This window comes from Amphiura filiformis, unplaced genomic scaffold (assembly GCF_039555335.1).
Source record: "Amphiura filiformis unplaced genomic scaffold, Afil_fr2py scaffold_230, whole genome shotgun sequence".
In the NCBI taxonomy this organism is placed as follows: domain Eukaryota; kingdom Metazoa; phylum Echinodermata; class Ophiuroidea; order Amphilepidida; family Amphiuridae; genus Amphiura; species Amphiura filiformis.
The window spans coordinates 42188-56378 of NW_027305694.1; the positions used below are offsets into that span (position 1 = coordinate 42188).

A 14191-nucleotide genomic window follows, 5' to 3' on the forward strand; every position below is an offset into this window, starting at 1 on the left:
CAAACAAAGCATATGAATATTTTCCACCAAAGATTCAAATAATTTTGGATTAGTCCGAGGTTGTTCAGACTGATAAAGAATGCACTGGCACTGTGCACTCAGGCTACAGGAACTGAGCTACTTTTGGATCGCTTGTGTGATCCAGCTGGTTCAAAAGGTAACAAATTTGATTTTCCCAACAGTATTCACACTTACTTACTTTTCAAGAGGGCGATATTCACGATTTGCAGGATGCAATTTTTTGCAGTGTTAGAAAGAAAAAAAATTTGTATCCTACAAAATAATATTTCTGCCTTCTGCAAATTCTAGATAAAATTATTATTACTACAGCAAGAGAAACACAGAGCAGTCAGCAATGGTTTTCTATCAACATAATATTAATTTAATCTCTGATATTGAATTGATGTACATTGGAATGATACCAAATGAAGGTAATCATAAAAAATTCATATCATTTTATTCTACAATATACACAGACATTGTACACAATATACACGTTATAAATGGGATAAAAACATTGTACTGAGTCGATTGTTTTGGGAGACAAACATGAAATACTGAATAGTATATACTGAATAGTTTTGCAAGAAATATTTTCTAAAATTTAAATTAAATTAATTGATTTCATAAGTATAATAGCACAGGGCCTTAGCAAGGTTGTAAAATGTGGGGCAGCCATGACAAATGTGGGGCGGCCAAAATACAAATAATATATTGAAATAAAGATATAAAGAAAAACATAACAAATTTCTGAAAAAGTGGGGCGGCCATGGCATCCCCGGCTGCCCTGCTTGCTACATACGGCCTTGGATAGCTACCAAAGGCTTTCAAAATTGAGTAAGTGTTTGGTATCTGCAAGTGTTACTCTTCAAGTTTGAAGCGATTTTCAGATTTTCTGTATAAAAATAATTTTGTCTTAACTTCACCACCAACTGATTGACAATTATAAATAGGCCAATTTGAACACAATATGTCCAATTGCATAAGACATAAATAGCCCGATCTGAACATGTAAATTGCTATTGACCTTTTCAGTAAATCCCATCAAATTTTGATGTCATGTAGGGTAATCTTGTTCAGCAAAATGGCTGAAAAGGACTTTAAATCATAAAGAACTTTGGTACAGAAAATTCAATCCAAAATATTCCTTTAAGAATAAGAATTTGGCAGAGAGACTTCAAATGGCAACTCACTCAACCAGCTGGCAATCCGAGAGAGATCTTCAGTGTTTCGTAAGTCTTTACTTAGTCAGTTTTTAACCATATTGTGCCATCTAAGATTTTTTTATAATTTTACAAATTTCACAGGGGGTAAGATTACCACAATAAACAGCAATAGCAAAATCTATAATAATTGTTTGCAAGGTGATAATATCAAATGCAACAGAAATGCGTCATTGCGTTAAAATGCACCATAAAATTTAGCTACATTTAAAGGTTGTGCATAGTATTATAACTAAGACATCATTGGTACTGAAGTAGATTTCCTAATTCTTCAGAGGTACAATGTATGCGCTTTGCATCAAGTTTTTATAGGCATGATTGCAGAAATGATAATCAATCATGAATAGTCGACTGGCTTATCAATTACCATGACAACAAGATGGTTGACCGTTCCTTGTTGGTGATCATCGGGTGTGTAGAGAAAAGGCAATCTTCGAATTAATTTTTTTACCTTGGGCTGCACTTTTGCACCCATTTTGAAAGTTGTGGTGCAATTTTATCTGATGCAGAGCAACTTGAAATGCAGTCTCAGATAATCAACACATAAAGTCAATACAATGTGGTATCACAATTTTGCACTACAATTTTAAAGTTGTATCGCAACAGGCGAATTTTGGGGTGCAAATTGCTCTGCGAAAAGGTTTATTTCGAACGCTGAGAAGAGGAGACTTAATAGCATCTTCTACATGTTTGATGATCAACATCGCATACCCGGAACTCTGAACAATCAGGAAATTAACTTGAACCACAAAAATTGAGCATATGAATCAAACATTATAGGCTGAAAATGAATAGGCCTACCCACAGAATTAGAGGAGAATCAGGACTCACCATCTTGATACAAGCATGGAGCAAAAATTGGGGGTATTCGGTTTCCCTCGGAATCCACTCAAGGCAATCGTTGTCATGCAAGCGCGGCATGGATGATGGGCGATCTGCATGCGATACCAAGACGCTTCAGATGAGATGCAGAATTGTTTTCGTTCGTCTCTGTGCACCGTTGGCAAGGACCCGAATACCCCCAATTTTCTCCCCACAGCTGACGCGCTATTGTATGTGGCGGTAGAGAGTCCGGGTTCTCCTTCTCTAATTCTGTGGACCTACACATTTTTTCACTTTAATACCTCATACCAACTTGCAAGGACGGAACATATCAAAATAAATAAGGTTAAACTATTTATACATTTTTGGTCGCATTAATAATTAGTACACATAGAAGACAAAATTGTACTGTTTTTGCCATTATTAAGTTATGTTATATGGAAAACACATTCATTATACTTTGCCTCAACATGAAATGGGAGATATTCAAAGTTATGTCATTTGTTGACATTATTTCAGAGTTGAAAGTCCCATTTATTAATTCACATGCATTTTCAAAAATAACCCTCAAAATAATGTTAAATGTGAATAAAAAAAATACTACCAACTCTCAAATATGTAGTGATGGTTGAACACCCTATAAATGGAATGGAGACCTGTTCTCATAAAATGAGAGGAAAGTTGCACATTTTTATGTCCAGATTCATATTCTCTGGATCATAAACTTTGCTAGTGTTGATCCCTCACTTCAAAAGTCAATGTTTCATTGGAAAATTCTTTATATCTCCTTTTCTTCCCTGGCAACTTTCCGTTCATTTTTGTGAGAACAGGTCTCATTATATATGTGATTTGTAAGCAAAACCTAATCAATGAAACAAGTTAAAAGTTTGTAAAGGGGACATCAAATCAAGGTATATTCAACCTCAATGGTGTCTTAAATTACCAACACTGAAAAGCACAAAATATTTTCACGGCATGAAATTACGCTATTTGTAAAGCACTACAATTTTTGTGCCAGCCGAAATGTCACTTTTTCATGAAATTAATACATTTTTTAAAGGCCTTTAAGAAACCTTTGCAGAAATGAAAATTTTAAAATCCATGTCACTTGAGATACAGACTGTATCAAAAAGATTGGTAGCCATCAGTTTCCAGTAATTATGGACAAGACTATCACATCAAAATCCCGGATCAAAGTGCAATATAAAGGTTTCTGTACCATAAAACTGTAATTCCTGGGCATTTCAAGAGGATCCAATGTTACATGTAGGCTTGTCAATAAACAACAAAAATTGATGGGTACCAATCATTTTGATAGCATCTGTATTCACAAAATTTTCATGCACAACTAGGGTCTATGAACAAATCATGCTTTGCAGTATGTTGTGCATGTGCTTGGGATACAAGTTCATTACACTTTCTATTTGAATAAAACAATGGCACCATTTTGTACACTTTTTTGCAGTATAAATAATTTGAAATGACTCAATATTTATATCAAGGTGAAGAAATATGCATGTTTTGCTAGCACAAAATGTTATCAAAAACATAAATTTCCAATTGTAAAATAAGTTTAAATAAAAAATTAGTGCAAAATTTGTTTTACGGAATTCCTATTGGTATAACAATTTATGCAAACAGCTAAATGACAGCTTTTTTTGGTTCAAAGTATTCTTCTTTATCTAAGTCTTTGATATATCGTAAATCTTTGTGAAATTCATCCCATGCTTCATGCCCCGCTTCAAGCCATAATGTCATTATCTTTCAATTTTGACTTTGCAAGTGCAAAAATTCCAAAAAGTAATAGAATAATTCAGCTGTTTGCATAAATTGTGCTGACTTAACATCGGGACATATCACTGCAGGAAAGTATTAAGTGGTTTTACACTGTACCTATTTCTGACTTCACAAAATCACGACTAGGAATGAAAATATTACAAGGTATGTTTAACAAGCACATTTTAATGACAATCTCTTGCCATATATTCTAGAAGTCAAAGTTCATCTCCCTATGACAACAAAGACACTTGAAGAAGAAAGAACATGAAATTTGATCAAAGGCTATTACATTATGCATTGCCATTCCCTCTGTAAGTCCCCTTTGCAATGCTTCCCATACTCAAATCAATAATCAGATGTGGGTCTACAAGATGAAATGGTAAAGGCTATTACATTATGCACTCCCACTCCCTCTGTAAATCCACTATGCAATGAGCAAGCACCCAAAGCTTCTCATACTCAAATCAATTAGTCCAAAAGTGTGAGTTTACAAACGTAAATGGTTACTAGTCCTCGGCATTTTCGTCTCCATCCCCTTCGTCTCCTTCTCCTGGTTCTGCTGGGGCTGTCTCGGGTCGACTTTCATCGCCACCTTCTTGTTCTCCTTGACCCTGTGATTTGGGAAAATATGAAATGGACAGGTTAGGTAACATGTACAAATTTCCATGGGGGTGTTCTTCAAAAAGTATAAGTATGTTTATTAGAGGTCATTTTTAGAATGATAATTCCTGTTAAAATCATTAGGTAAGCTTAAAACTTACGCTGAAATGACGAAGGAACACAGACTTCTGGTTCACTTCCGGGTTTCCGACCACATTTTTGCCAATTATCGACGTTATTATCGACAATGTGTGCAACTTAGTAAGCTTACTACACAAGATAGCATGGAAATATCAGCATTTTTTTAACATCTTGCTTGAAAAAAGTGGTGGGGCGTTTATTTGAAGGGCCGACTATTCAAGGAAATACAGTATCTCCTGTTCTAACTTATTTGGCAATACCACTTTATTTGTTTGTTTTCAAAGACAAGCTCCGAGATAGAAAAGCTGTGAAATACTTTGTACACATATGGAAATTTTGGGATCTGGTTTTCTCTAGAACTTCATTAATACCCCTGATTAATAGTACTCAGTTTCTCTGTCAATTTGTTCCAAAGTGATCTCAGCTAAGCTGACAGTAAGCCACAACTTAGGTTATAATTTTGCTCACCTCTGTCGTTTCCTCTGCAGATTTCTCCTGTGCAGCGCCCTCTGCCTTCTCCTCTTGGTCTACCACTGACTGTGCTGCTGATGCTATCCTCTCAGCTGCACTCTGTGATTCCTCTAATTTGAAATATGCTGCTGCTCTCTGTTTCACTACATCCCTAATAATTGCTGTAATAAGTAAAGAAGAATGATTTGTCAATTGATTTGGTAACTTTTTCATCATCTTTCAAAAGTCTTATGTTGGCATGATTAAAACAGAAGACTTTTTTCAACCTGATATGGCAATAACGTCAATGTGGCAAGGCAGATGTTTCCTACACGTATCTATGCGGCGTGTTAGTGATGCTAACAATTTGAAGCTGCATCCAATGAAAATGCGCATTGACATCACTGCAACATCAGGGTCAAAAATGGTATAGTCAAGTTTTAAGATGTCTGGTGAAATCTAGCTGTATATCTAGCATGAAATTCAACTTCTTTTACCTAATTTGTTATTGGCCAAATGGGAACATTAATCTCTCAACTAAACAGTCGGTGTGTTAATTGTCTTGTGGATAAACTGTTTAAAATCGTCTTGATCTAAAATATATGTAACATATCAGGAAACAGAAGTTTGTTGAGGATCACCATTTAACAATTCCAAGGCTTAAGTTTGAACAAATTTTAGCGGGACATTGCTCTTTAGTTGTTAAGGAAAGTTTTCAGGAGGCAGCTCTCACACACTTTGGAGGTAAACAAGTAAACATCTAGGCTTTATATTTGAATTAATTAGCAATGATCAACATACAACTAGTAGGAGAAAGGTTAGAAATTCATTGCCCAATCTTGATTCTTACAAGGCAAATTTTGTAGGAATCACTCGATTCTTTCAAAACTTGTACTGTGTAAACTTTGACTGTTTACAAGCAGCAGCACAAATCTTTTCACAAGTATCTTTATGAACATCAATTTTGTGGATTATTGACAAAATTTTAATCCTGAAGTGTGTAAAAATCTGACAGGCTTTGTTACACTTGAAATAATCGAAACAATAAAAGTCTGACACTACTTACCATCCAACATAGTGCGACCTAATAATGACCTGTTGATTTCAGCTTCAACTTGTTCCATGATCCAAGGCATGAAACCATTCTCTACATCTCGTTCTACTGGATCAAAGAAATAACCATTATCGTTGAGTGTGCCAAATACAGACGGTACCAGATCGGCAAGGTAACTTTGTGCAAACGCCCTAGCAGCGATCTTCTCAGCAGTTTCCTTTTCTTTCAATAAGACTTCTCGCTGTTGTTTCATTCTCCTTTCCTGTAGGTTAAATGGACAAATGGTTACGGTAGCAGTTAATTACTTGGTGATATAAAAGCTAGGAAAACATTGCAATAGGCAAAAGGTTGCAACATTTGGGGGTTGAACTTTATTGCTAGATTTCAAACTGTAACAAACATTGCTGACCCCTGTGTGGCCAAAAATAAAGACCAACCCCAATCTTTGCTTGTAACTCAAGAACAGCATGTCCTGGTAGGTCAGACTATCCTTTTTCTGAATCCTTGAGATGAGAGGTTTGAACTTTGAAACCTACATATTTTGTGGACATGCTTTGTGCTCAAAATGGAAATAGCTGCATCATATCAGCAAATTGGAAAAAAATACAACATCAGCAACAAAATGAAAGCCCTGTCATGTGATTTAGGATTATTGAAAATGGATTGTATAATGTTGAAATTGCTATACAAGACACAGGCTTATTGCATATCATATTTTTTTGTGATATGTGCACACCGTATCTGATGTGGTCATTTCATTAGATATCACTTATCAACCCTGAAGTACCAGCTGCATGCCCTATTGGGCTTTCGCATTTAGAGTCCACACTGTGGAAGATTTGGAAATATCTTCAACAGAGGGAGTACAAATTTCAAATGGAATTAGCACATTAACCAACTCTATTTGAAACTCATCCTCCCTCTATGGAAGATTGGCAGATTCAAGCCAAATTTTTCTCAGAAGGTGTATGAAATTCAAATGGAGCTGCCTAATAATATGTTCATTCCATTTGAAATTCATACTCTCCCTGTGACAGAGGTAGTGTAGATTATAAATACAATAGCCCAATTTTGCGGGAATCACTTGTGTAGTACCTACTACTTTTGAAAATGTACAAGAACAACCTTTTTTTACGGCATACATGGATATCTGAAACGTACCTTTTCTTCTCTATGCCTTCTCTCTTGTTCCTCCAGCCTTTGTGTTTCCACCATTTCAGCATTTCTGAGTTCTTCAAATGCCCTTTGTTGTGCCCTAAGATTTGCTAACTCCTCTTCCTCCATTACCTCCAGCAGAGCTTGCTCCACCGTCTTGCCGACTAACACCTCTAAGATTGGTTTTACTTCTATGTCAAAGTCAAATAGCTGCAAGAAATCATGACATATGAATTCAAAAAATGTATTGTATTTCTTTTCCACAAAATGTTATTTTCACTGTCAGATATGTCCCCTTTGAATTTTTGGATGGAAATTTAGTATATTAAAAGTACATTACAATAAATGTGTAATTTTGAAAAACAATGAGGGCATCCTCCTCAGTCTTGAGAAATAGAACATTTAATTTTCAGGATGAGAACTAGCTATATTAGCCTCCAAGTTCATAAAACATGATACAATAAAACACAAGTGCATGCAAGATTCTTTAAAAAAAAAAAAAAAACTTACATCTCCTTCATAGATCTGTGTTGCTACATCCATGCCTGTCTTTGCTGGGATAAACAGCGGCGTCGGAGGCCTGTCTAAGAATGCATCTGTCTGACATTCTATGTCCGCTTCTTCAACCCTGTCGCTTAATTCCTCCAGATATAACTCTGTCTGTACATCAATATGTTTCCTGCCCTCCACTGGTTCTGGTGAGCGAGGCTTCAGCTGCTCCTTAGCTCTCTTGGCAGCGATCTTCCGTCTTCTAACTTCTTGTTGCCTCTGAATTTCAATAGGGTCTGGTTGAGCTGTCTATTTTGAAAGGAGAAAAATAATATGGAACATAAATGTACAGCTCTTTCTATCTGATTTTTGTATTTTGGTGATATCTGGTTTATCTCAAAGATTTTTAAGGGGGCTTCACATTATTGTGGGTTATTAATACAAAACAAAGAGTTTTAGTAAAAAGGAATACGGTAACTGGCCTTTGTGCTCTTTGCTCCCTAGGAAAAATGATGAACCAGCAGAACCAAATGAGACCAGTTCTGGAAAGATTTTGCAAGTTTGCTTTGACAGGTATAGCAAAAAAACCCAAAACACACACACATTAAACATGGTTTATTAATTACTATTCAAAAAAATTCTTGGATAGAATTTGAATGCAACAAGAACTTCCTACATGTACTTGAGTGTATGATTGAATCAAGTATGCATGACCCAATGTGCATTGGTCACTTGATGTTGCATCATCACTTGCAGCTAGGGCAGTCTGTCAGTGCATATTGCGAGATTATTATACTTGTATGCGTTATCGTACAGCTTTGTTCAAGAATTTGTGATTTCAACAATTTAGGTGCCTTAGGGAACAAACCAAAAGATCGATGATGTCCTATAAACGAAACTTATTTCGTTTAGGGGGGAGGGGGTAAAAATACTCGATTACGTTTGTACAAAAACATCGGTCTGAAGAATGTGTCATTATTTATATATTAAATATGTTAAAATTTTCAACATTTCATATTACGTTTCTGGTAGGGAGGGAGGGGGTCGGCTGAGAAACGAAACTAGTTACGTTTATAGGACGTCATCGATCTTTTGGTTTGTTCCCTTACATGTAGGTAATATTATACTTACTGCTGGTAATGTGTGCTGTGCATATGTGTTGCCTCTAACGATTCTTCTGTCATACATAATATTGCCGTAAACTGCATCCTGATCTCTGCAATGCAAAAAAAATGTTTATACCAAAATCTGCAAATTGTTGCTGAAATACAATCAACACATACTGACATACGGTACTCACTAAGTGTTATTATAGGTCAATATGAGTACGGTAGGCCTAAGTGTAAGTGTAATTGTTCTAAAGACAAGTTAGAGAAAGAAGGGCGATACTGACATTTAGACCACCCTCGCTTCCACATGCTTCGTTTTTCGGAGCTGTATCAGACTATCGCCAGTTTTGCATCAAGCTCTTTTACGTCAAAAATAGCTATAAAAACATGAATTTTGGAACAAAATAAAGCTTGTCCGACAAAATAAAAGGAATTTTAGTACAGTTGAAAACAAGTTTAACCAGTGCAATTAAACAGTTGCCAAACACTTTGAAGTCATGTATTGGAAGGAGGGCAGGGCTTCAATAAATGAGGCAAATTATCATGGGGTAAAAAACAAGGTTAAAACAACTTTTTGAAAACAAGTGAAAACGGCTATTCTGCTAGGAAGTTTTTGTCTCAAAAAAAATTATCGGAGAGCAAGAAACATACCTTCAGCATCACTTCCGTCATATAAAAAGATGATGAAGATGAGTGGAAAGTGGCAGGAATTTGCGAAATGAGGGAATTAAAAAAAAATACATCGTGTTTTTCGAGAAAATTTGCCATCTTGAATAAATGCAAAATTGCGTCATGCAGTAAAATACTGTCAAACACGCTTGGAAATGCTTGATACTAGTGCTGTAATCGATTGTCGTAAGTATCGATAGTCGGAAAATACATAGACTTCCGACATGTCGAAACACTCAATGTCAGTATCGATACACAAACAACATGGCACACATGCTTAGATTATCTCAAATCAGGTCTCAAATTACCGTCAAATACTCAAATTACCGTCTCCCATGCATGATCCATGTAGTTTTAGCTGTTAGGCTTCAATACACTTGTTGTTAACTTGTTTCTGGAACTTACTGATAATAAAATTGGTAAACTCAAATCCGTGTTTCAAACTGCGTGAGTATCGATAATAGTATCGACATGTCGGATGTTTGCCTCCCGACATATCGATACCCAGAAAGCTTATCGATTACAGCACTACTTGATACGCAAGCGTAAATGAGCATACATCGGGCGCGAAAGTTTTGGGAGTTTGCATCACCCATGGCATGCACCAGTTTTCCATTTCAGCTCTTTTACGTCAAACATTGCGATAAAAACATGGATTTTGGAACAAAATAAAGCTTGTTCGACGAAACAAAAGGTATGTTTGTGTAGTTTAAGAACATGTTTAACCTTGATGCGAAAGTTTGATTTGAATTTTGATGAATTCGTAATTTTAACCTTATAAAGCTCGGCTCGGGGGTACGTGGTCTAAAAGAAAAGATCAACGAAACATGGAAAGAAGAATTTAAAGGAGGATTTCGTGATCCTAGCATCCTCTTTTTATGGCATTTTTCAGTACATATCCACGAAAAAGCCTATTCCCAAAATTTCAGTTGATTCCGATTTTGCGTTTGCGAGTTATGCATGATTATGTGTACACTGCTCCATAGTCTTAGACAATGCGCTGTAATTTCGTTCTGGTGCACCAGAACGAAATTCAAATTTCACGATATCTTTTTGCAAAACGAATTAATCTGCAAGAAATATTTTGTACATAAACATTATGTAGCCAGAGGTTTCCAGTGATATAAAAATCTCAACTTTTTTTGAGAAAAGTGGGGGATGAGGCTGTGGATCACGAAATGCCCCTTTAAGTTTTTGGCAAATCCAATGGGCAGAATAAGTAACTAGTCTTAGCGAAGTTATTTGCGAAATGAATCTAAATATGGGGATCTGTAATCTAAATATGGGGATCCAATAACGTCATGTTAAAAATATATTGCATGATTATATTCATTTTATTTACACAATATCATGAATATACTCACTCATTATTAATTTCATTTTCTGCCGGATCCCTGTATTTCTTTCGCTGTGGAACTGCTCTCGGTTGACTTGCAAAAGTGTACGTGCCACTTTTCTGCGGTAAAACAGTCGTCATTTTGACTGATATACTAAATCACTACTGTGGAATAAATGTCCAGATACTAAATTGACAGATTGTTGTAATCACTGATGAATATTGTAAATAAATACAACAGAATTTGCTGACTACAAACTGGTTATTATTGCACGAAATTCGACACCGATTACTTTGCATCGGCAACCATCATTGTTTTGACGGGAAATTCCGGAACTATAAATACGACCCTTGGAGATGAAATATTATTCCGCGATTGCTAGGATCGACAAACTTGCACAATTTAAGGGCCTTTTGAAAATAGAAAATACTCTCTTATATTACTAAGAATAATATCTTTTGATTAGTATCTTGGTTGTTTTAAATAATTCGAAAATTAAAATAAATCGGATTTACTTTATTTACATTCTGTGCGGACGATATAGCGCATTGAGTGAATAGGTATAAATAATATCCCCATGGCAACAACCTCTACGTCAACATACTGGACACAAATTTTCTGTAGAGGGCACTAGATTATTTTGATCTCCGCTCAGGGGGCGAACGTCGTGGTTTTGTTTGAATAGAAAAATGACATTTAATTTTCCGGCCCGTATGCATTTTGTGTCAAAATCCCCGGGGTCAAAATTGGCGGGTCATAACTGTTAACTATGCGTCTTGTTCCACAAGGAATGTTGCACAGTATCTAAAAGAAGAAGAAGAAGAAGCCAGGCCCGTACGCAGGGGTGCGGGGGTGCGACGCACTTTTGTCCACCGTTTTCACAAAATTGCCCCCTTGGAAAAAAGTCCACTTTTCTGGAAGAAGCGGTCCATACACGATCAATTTGATTTATCAATATCAAAGACCCTGTAGATAGGCCCCGGGAGATAGGCTAGGAGTGGATACAAAATCTACCATTGTGCACACGAACATAGACCTTACTATTCTGAGTGATTTTATTCCCGTCAATAAAATCAAACTATCTCTTCAATAATATTGAAGATAAATATTATTTTGTATCCAGTCCTGCATCTATAGGTCCCCAAGTGATCAATCATATGGGCCGCATTAAACCACTCAACGAACCTAATGATGATTATGAGCCATGGGGTAGGGTAAAAGGGGGAGGGGGCACGCGATTTTTGGCACATATTCATGGGCAGTTATCCTTCTTTATTATCCCGCATACACACTCTCACTGCAAAAACAAGTGTTTATATTTAAACACCATATTGTGTTTATCAGAGCAACACTTAATAAACACATAATCCATGTTAATGGTCTAACACTAATGTTCATAAATTAACACTTGGTGTTATATTACAAACACTAATGTTTGTAATATAACACCAAGTGTTAATTTTTGGTGTTATATTACAAACACTAATGTTTGTAATATAACACCAAGTGTTAATTTATGAACATTAGTGTTAGACAAATTAACATTAGTGTTAGACCATTAACATGAATTATGTGTTTATTAAGTGTTGCTCTGATAAACACAATATGGTGTTTAAATATAAACACTTGTTTTTGCAGTGGGATGGCTGTGAGACTAATTTAAATTTGTGTTCATCTTTTGTATTTGAACACCCAAAAGTCAAGGCTAGGTCCCATTATCACACAAAGATGAAAGATCAACTCATGCAAATGAGACTAAGGACAAGGTTTGGTAATCGGTAGCACGCCTTTTATTCAGTAGAACAGCCAAAATATTACAAAATTTTATCTCAACTTAGCCCTACCCAATCTACAACATTGGTTTCTATTGTAATCAAGTACTATGCCAAGGTTTATAATACAGGAATAATAACAATAATTCAAGTACTTTTTTAGTCAGCTGCAAAAAAGTTGGCAGCACGCTTTATACGGTAACACGCGTTAAACTTTTCCGGCCATAAATAACAAGTCATTGTTGCCAGAAGAGAAACAAAATTTATAAAAATCAATACTATAACAAAGTTTTATCCCTCGTGATTAATGTGGAACAAAAACATTTGCAATAAAGCCTTATTATTAAAGTCTCAGTGTAAAATTAGATCCAAACTTGGACATTTTTTTCAGAAAAAAATCACAAAATTAAGCACAAAATCAGGTTTTTTGGAGAAATTTCACAGATGGTGTTTATATGTTGCTATCTAGGCTGAAGATAGCAGTCATCAGATGGTGTTTATGTTGCTATCTACTGAAGATATCAGATGGTGTTTATGTTGCTATCTACTGAAGATATCAGATGGTGTTTATGTTGCTATCTACTGAAGATATCAGATGGTGTTTATGTTGCTATCTACTGAAGATAGCTCACATCAGATGGTGTTTATGTTGCTATCTACTGAAGATATCAGATGGTGTTTATGTTGCTATCTACTGAATATAGCTCATATCAGATGGTGTTAATGTTGCTATCTACTGAACATAGCACATACCAAATGGTGTTTATGTGATATCTACTGAAGATAGCTCATCAGATGGTGTTTATGTTGTTATCTACTGAAGATAGCTCACATCAGATGGTGTTTGTGTTTATGTTGCTATCTACTGAAGATAGCTCATATCAGATGGTGTTTATGTTGCTATCTACTGAAATTAAAGCTCATATCAGATGGATGGTGTTTATGTTGCTATCTACTGAAGATAGCTGACATCAGATGGTGTTTATGTTGCTATCTTCTGAAGATAGCTCATCAGATGGTGTTTATGTTACTATCTACTGAAGATAGCTCACATCAGATGGTGTTTATGTTACTATCTACTGAAGATAGCTCATATCAGATGGTGTTAATGTTGCTATCTACTGAAGATAGCTCACATCAGATGGTGTTTATGTTACTATCTACTGAAGATAGCTCATCAGATGGTGTTTATGTTGCTATGTACAAAGATAGCTCATATCAGATGGTGGTAATATTGCTATCTACTGAATATAGCCCATACCAAATGGTGTTTATGTTGCTATCTACTGAAGATAGCTCATCGGATGGTGTTTATGTTGCTATCTATTGAAGATAGCTCATATCAGATGGTGTTTATGTTGCTATCTACTGAAGATACATGATGAAGTAAAAATTTAGAGAAATAAATGTAAAACGTTACTTCTAGAGTATAGAAAGATGCAATGACTCGGGATGAAATTCTAAATGCTATCTTCAGTAGATAGGCCCAATAGCGAAAAAAATCAACGCACGGCTACTCTGCGCGATTAAAAAAATCGGCATTCGGCCTATTGCCACGCTATTAAAAATTTAAAAAAAAAGGGGGGGGGGG

At 35.8% G+C, this 14191-nt stretch overlaps 1 protein-coding gene across 1 annotated transcript; it reads right to left on the minus strand.

Annotated features, from left to right (window-relative positions):
* Positions 1-1290: 1290 nt before the first annotated feature.
* Positions 1291-11128, minus strand: LOC140145351 (radial spoke head protein 3 homolog B-like). The gene is made up of 7 exons (XM_072167103.1): positions 10856-11128; positions 8845-8929; positions 7735-8022; positions 7231-7434; positions 6082-6331; positions 5034-5197; positions 1291-4435 (listed from the first exon to the last, which is right to left on the minus strand). Exons 1-7 carry the CDS (start codon positions 10966-10968, stop codon positions 4331-4333), a joined length of 1209 nt encoding a protein of 402 aa, XP_072023204.1. The 5' UTR covers positions 10969-11128; the 3' UTR covers positions 1291-4330.
* Positions 11129-14191: the final 3063 nt, after the last annotated feature.

Bases quoted from the DNA above. Each gene is read 5' to 3' on its own strand.
- LOC140145351 (XM_072167103.1), bottom strand. From the start codon at position 10,968: ATGACGACTGTTTTACCGCAGAAAAGTGGCACGTACACTTTTGCAAGT. The intron at 6,332-7,230 runs GTACGTTTCAGA...TTTAACCTACAG, and splicing joins GAAGGCATAGAGAAGAAAAG to GAAAGGAGAATGAAACAACA. The intron at 4,436-5,033 runs GTGAGCAAAATT...CCCAAATCACAG, and splicing joins CTGCAGAGGAAACGACAGAG to GGTCAAGGAGAACAAGAAGG.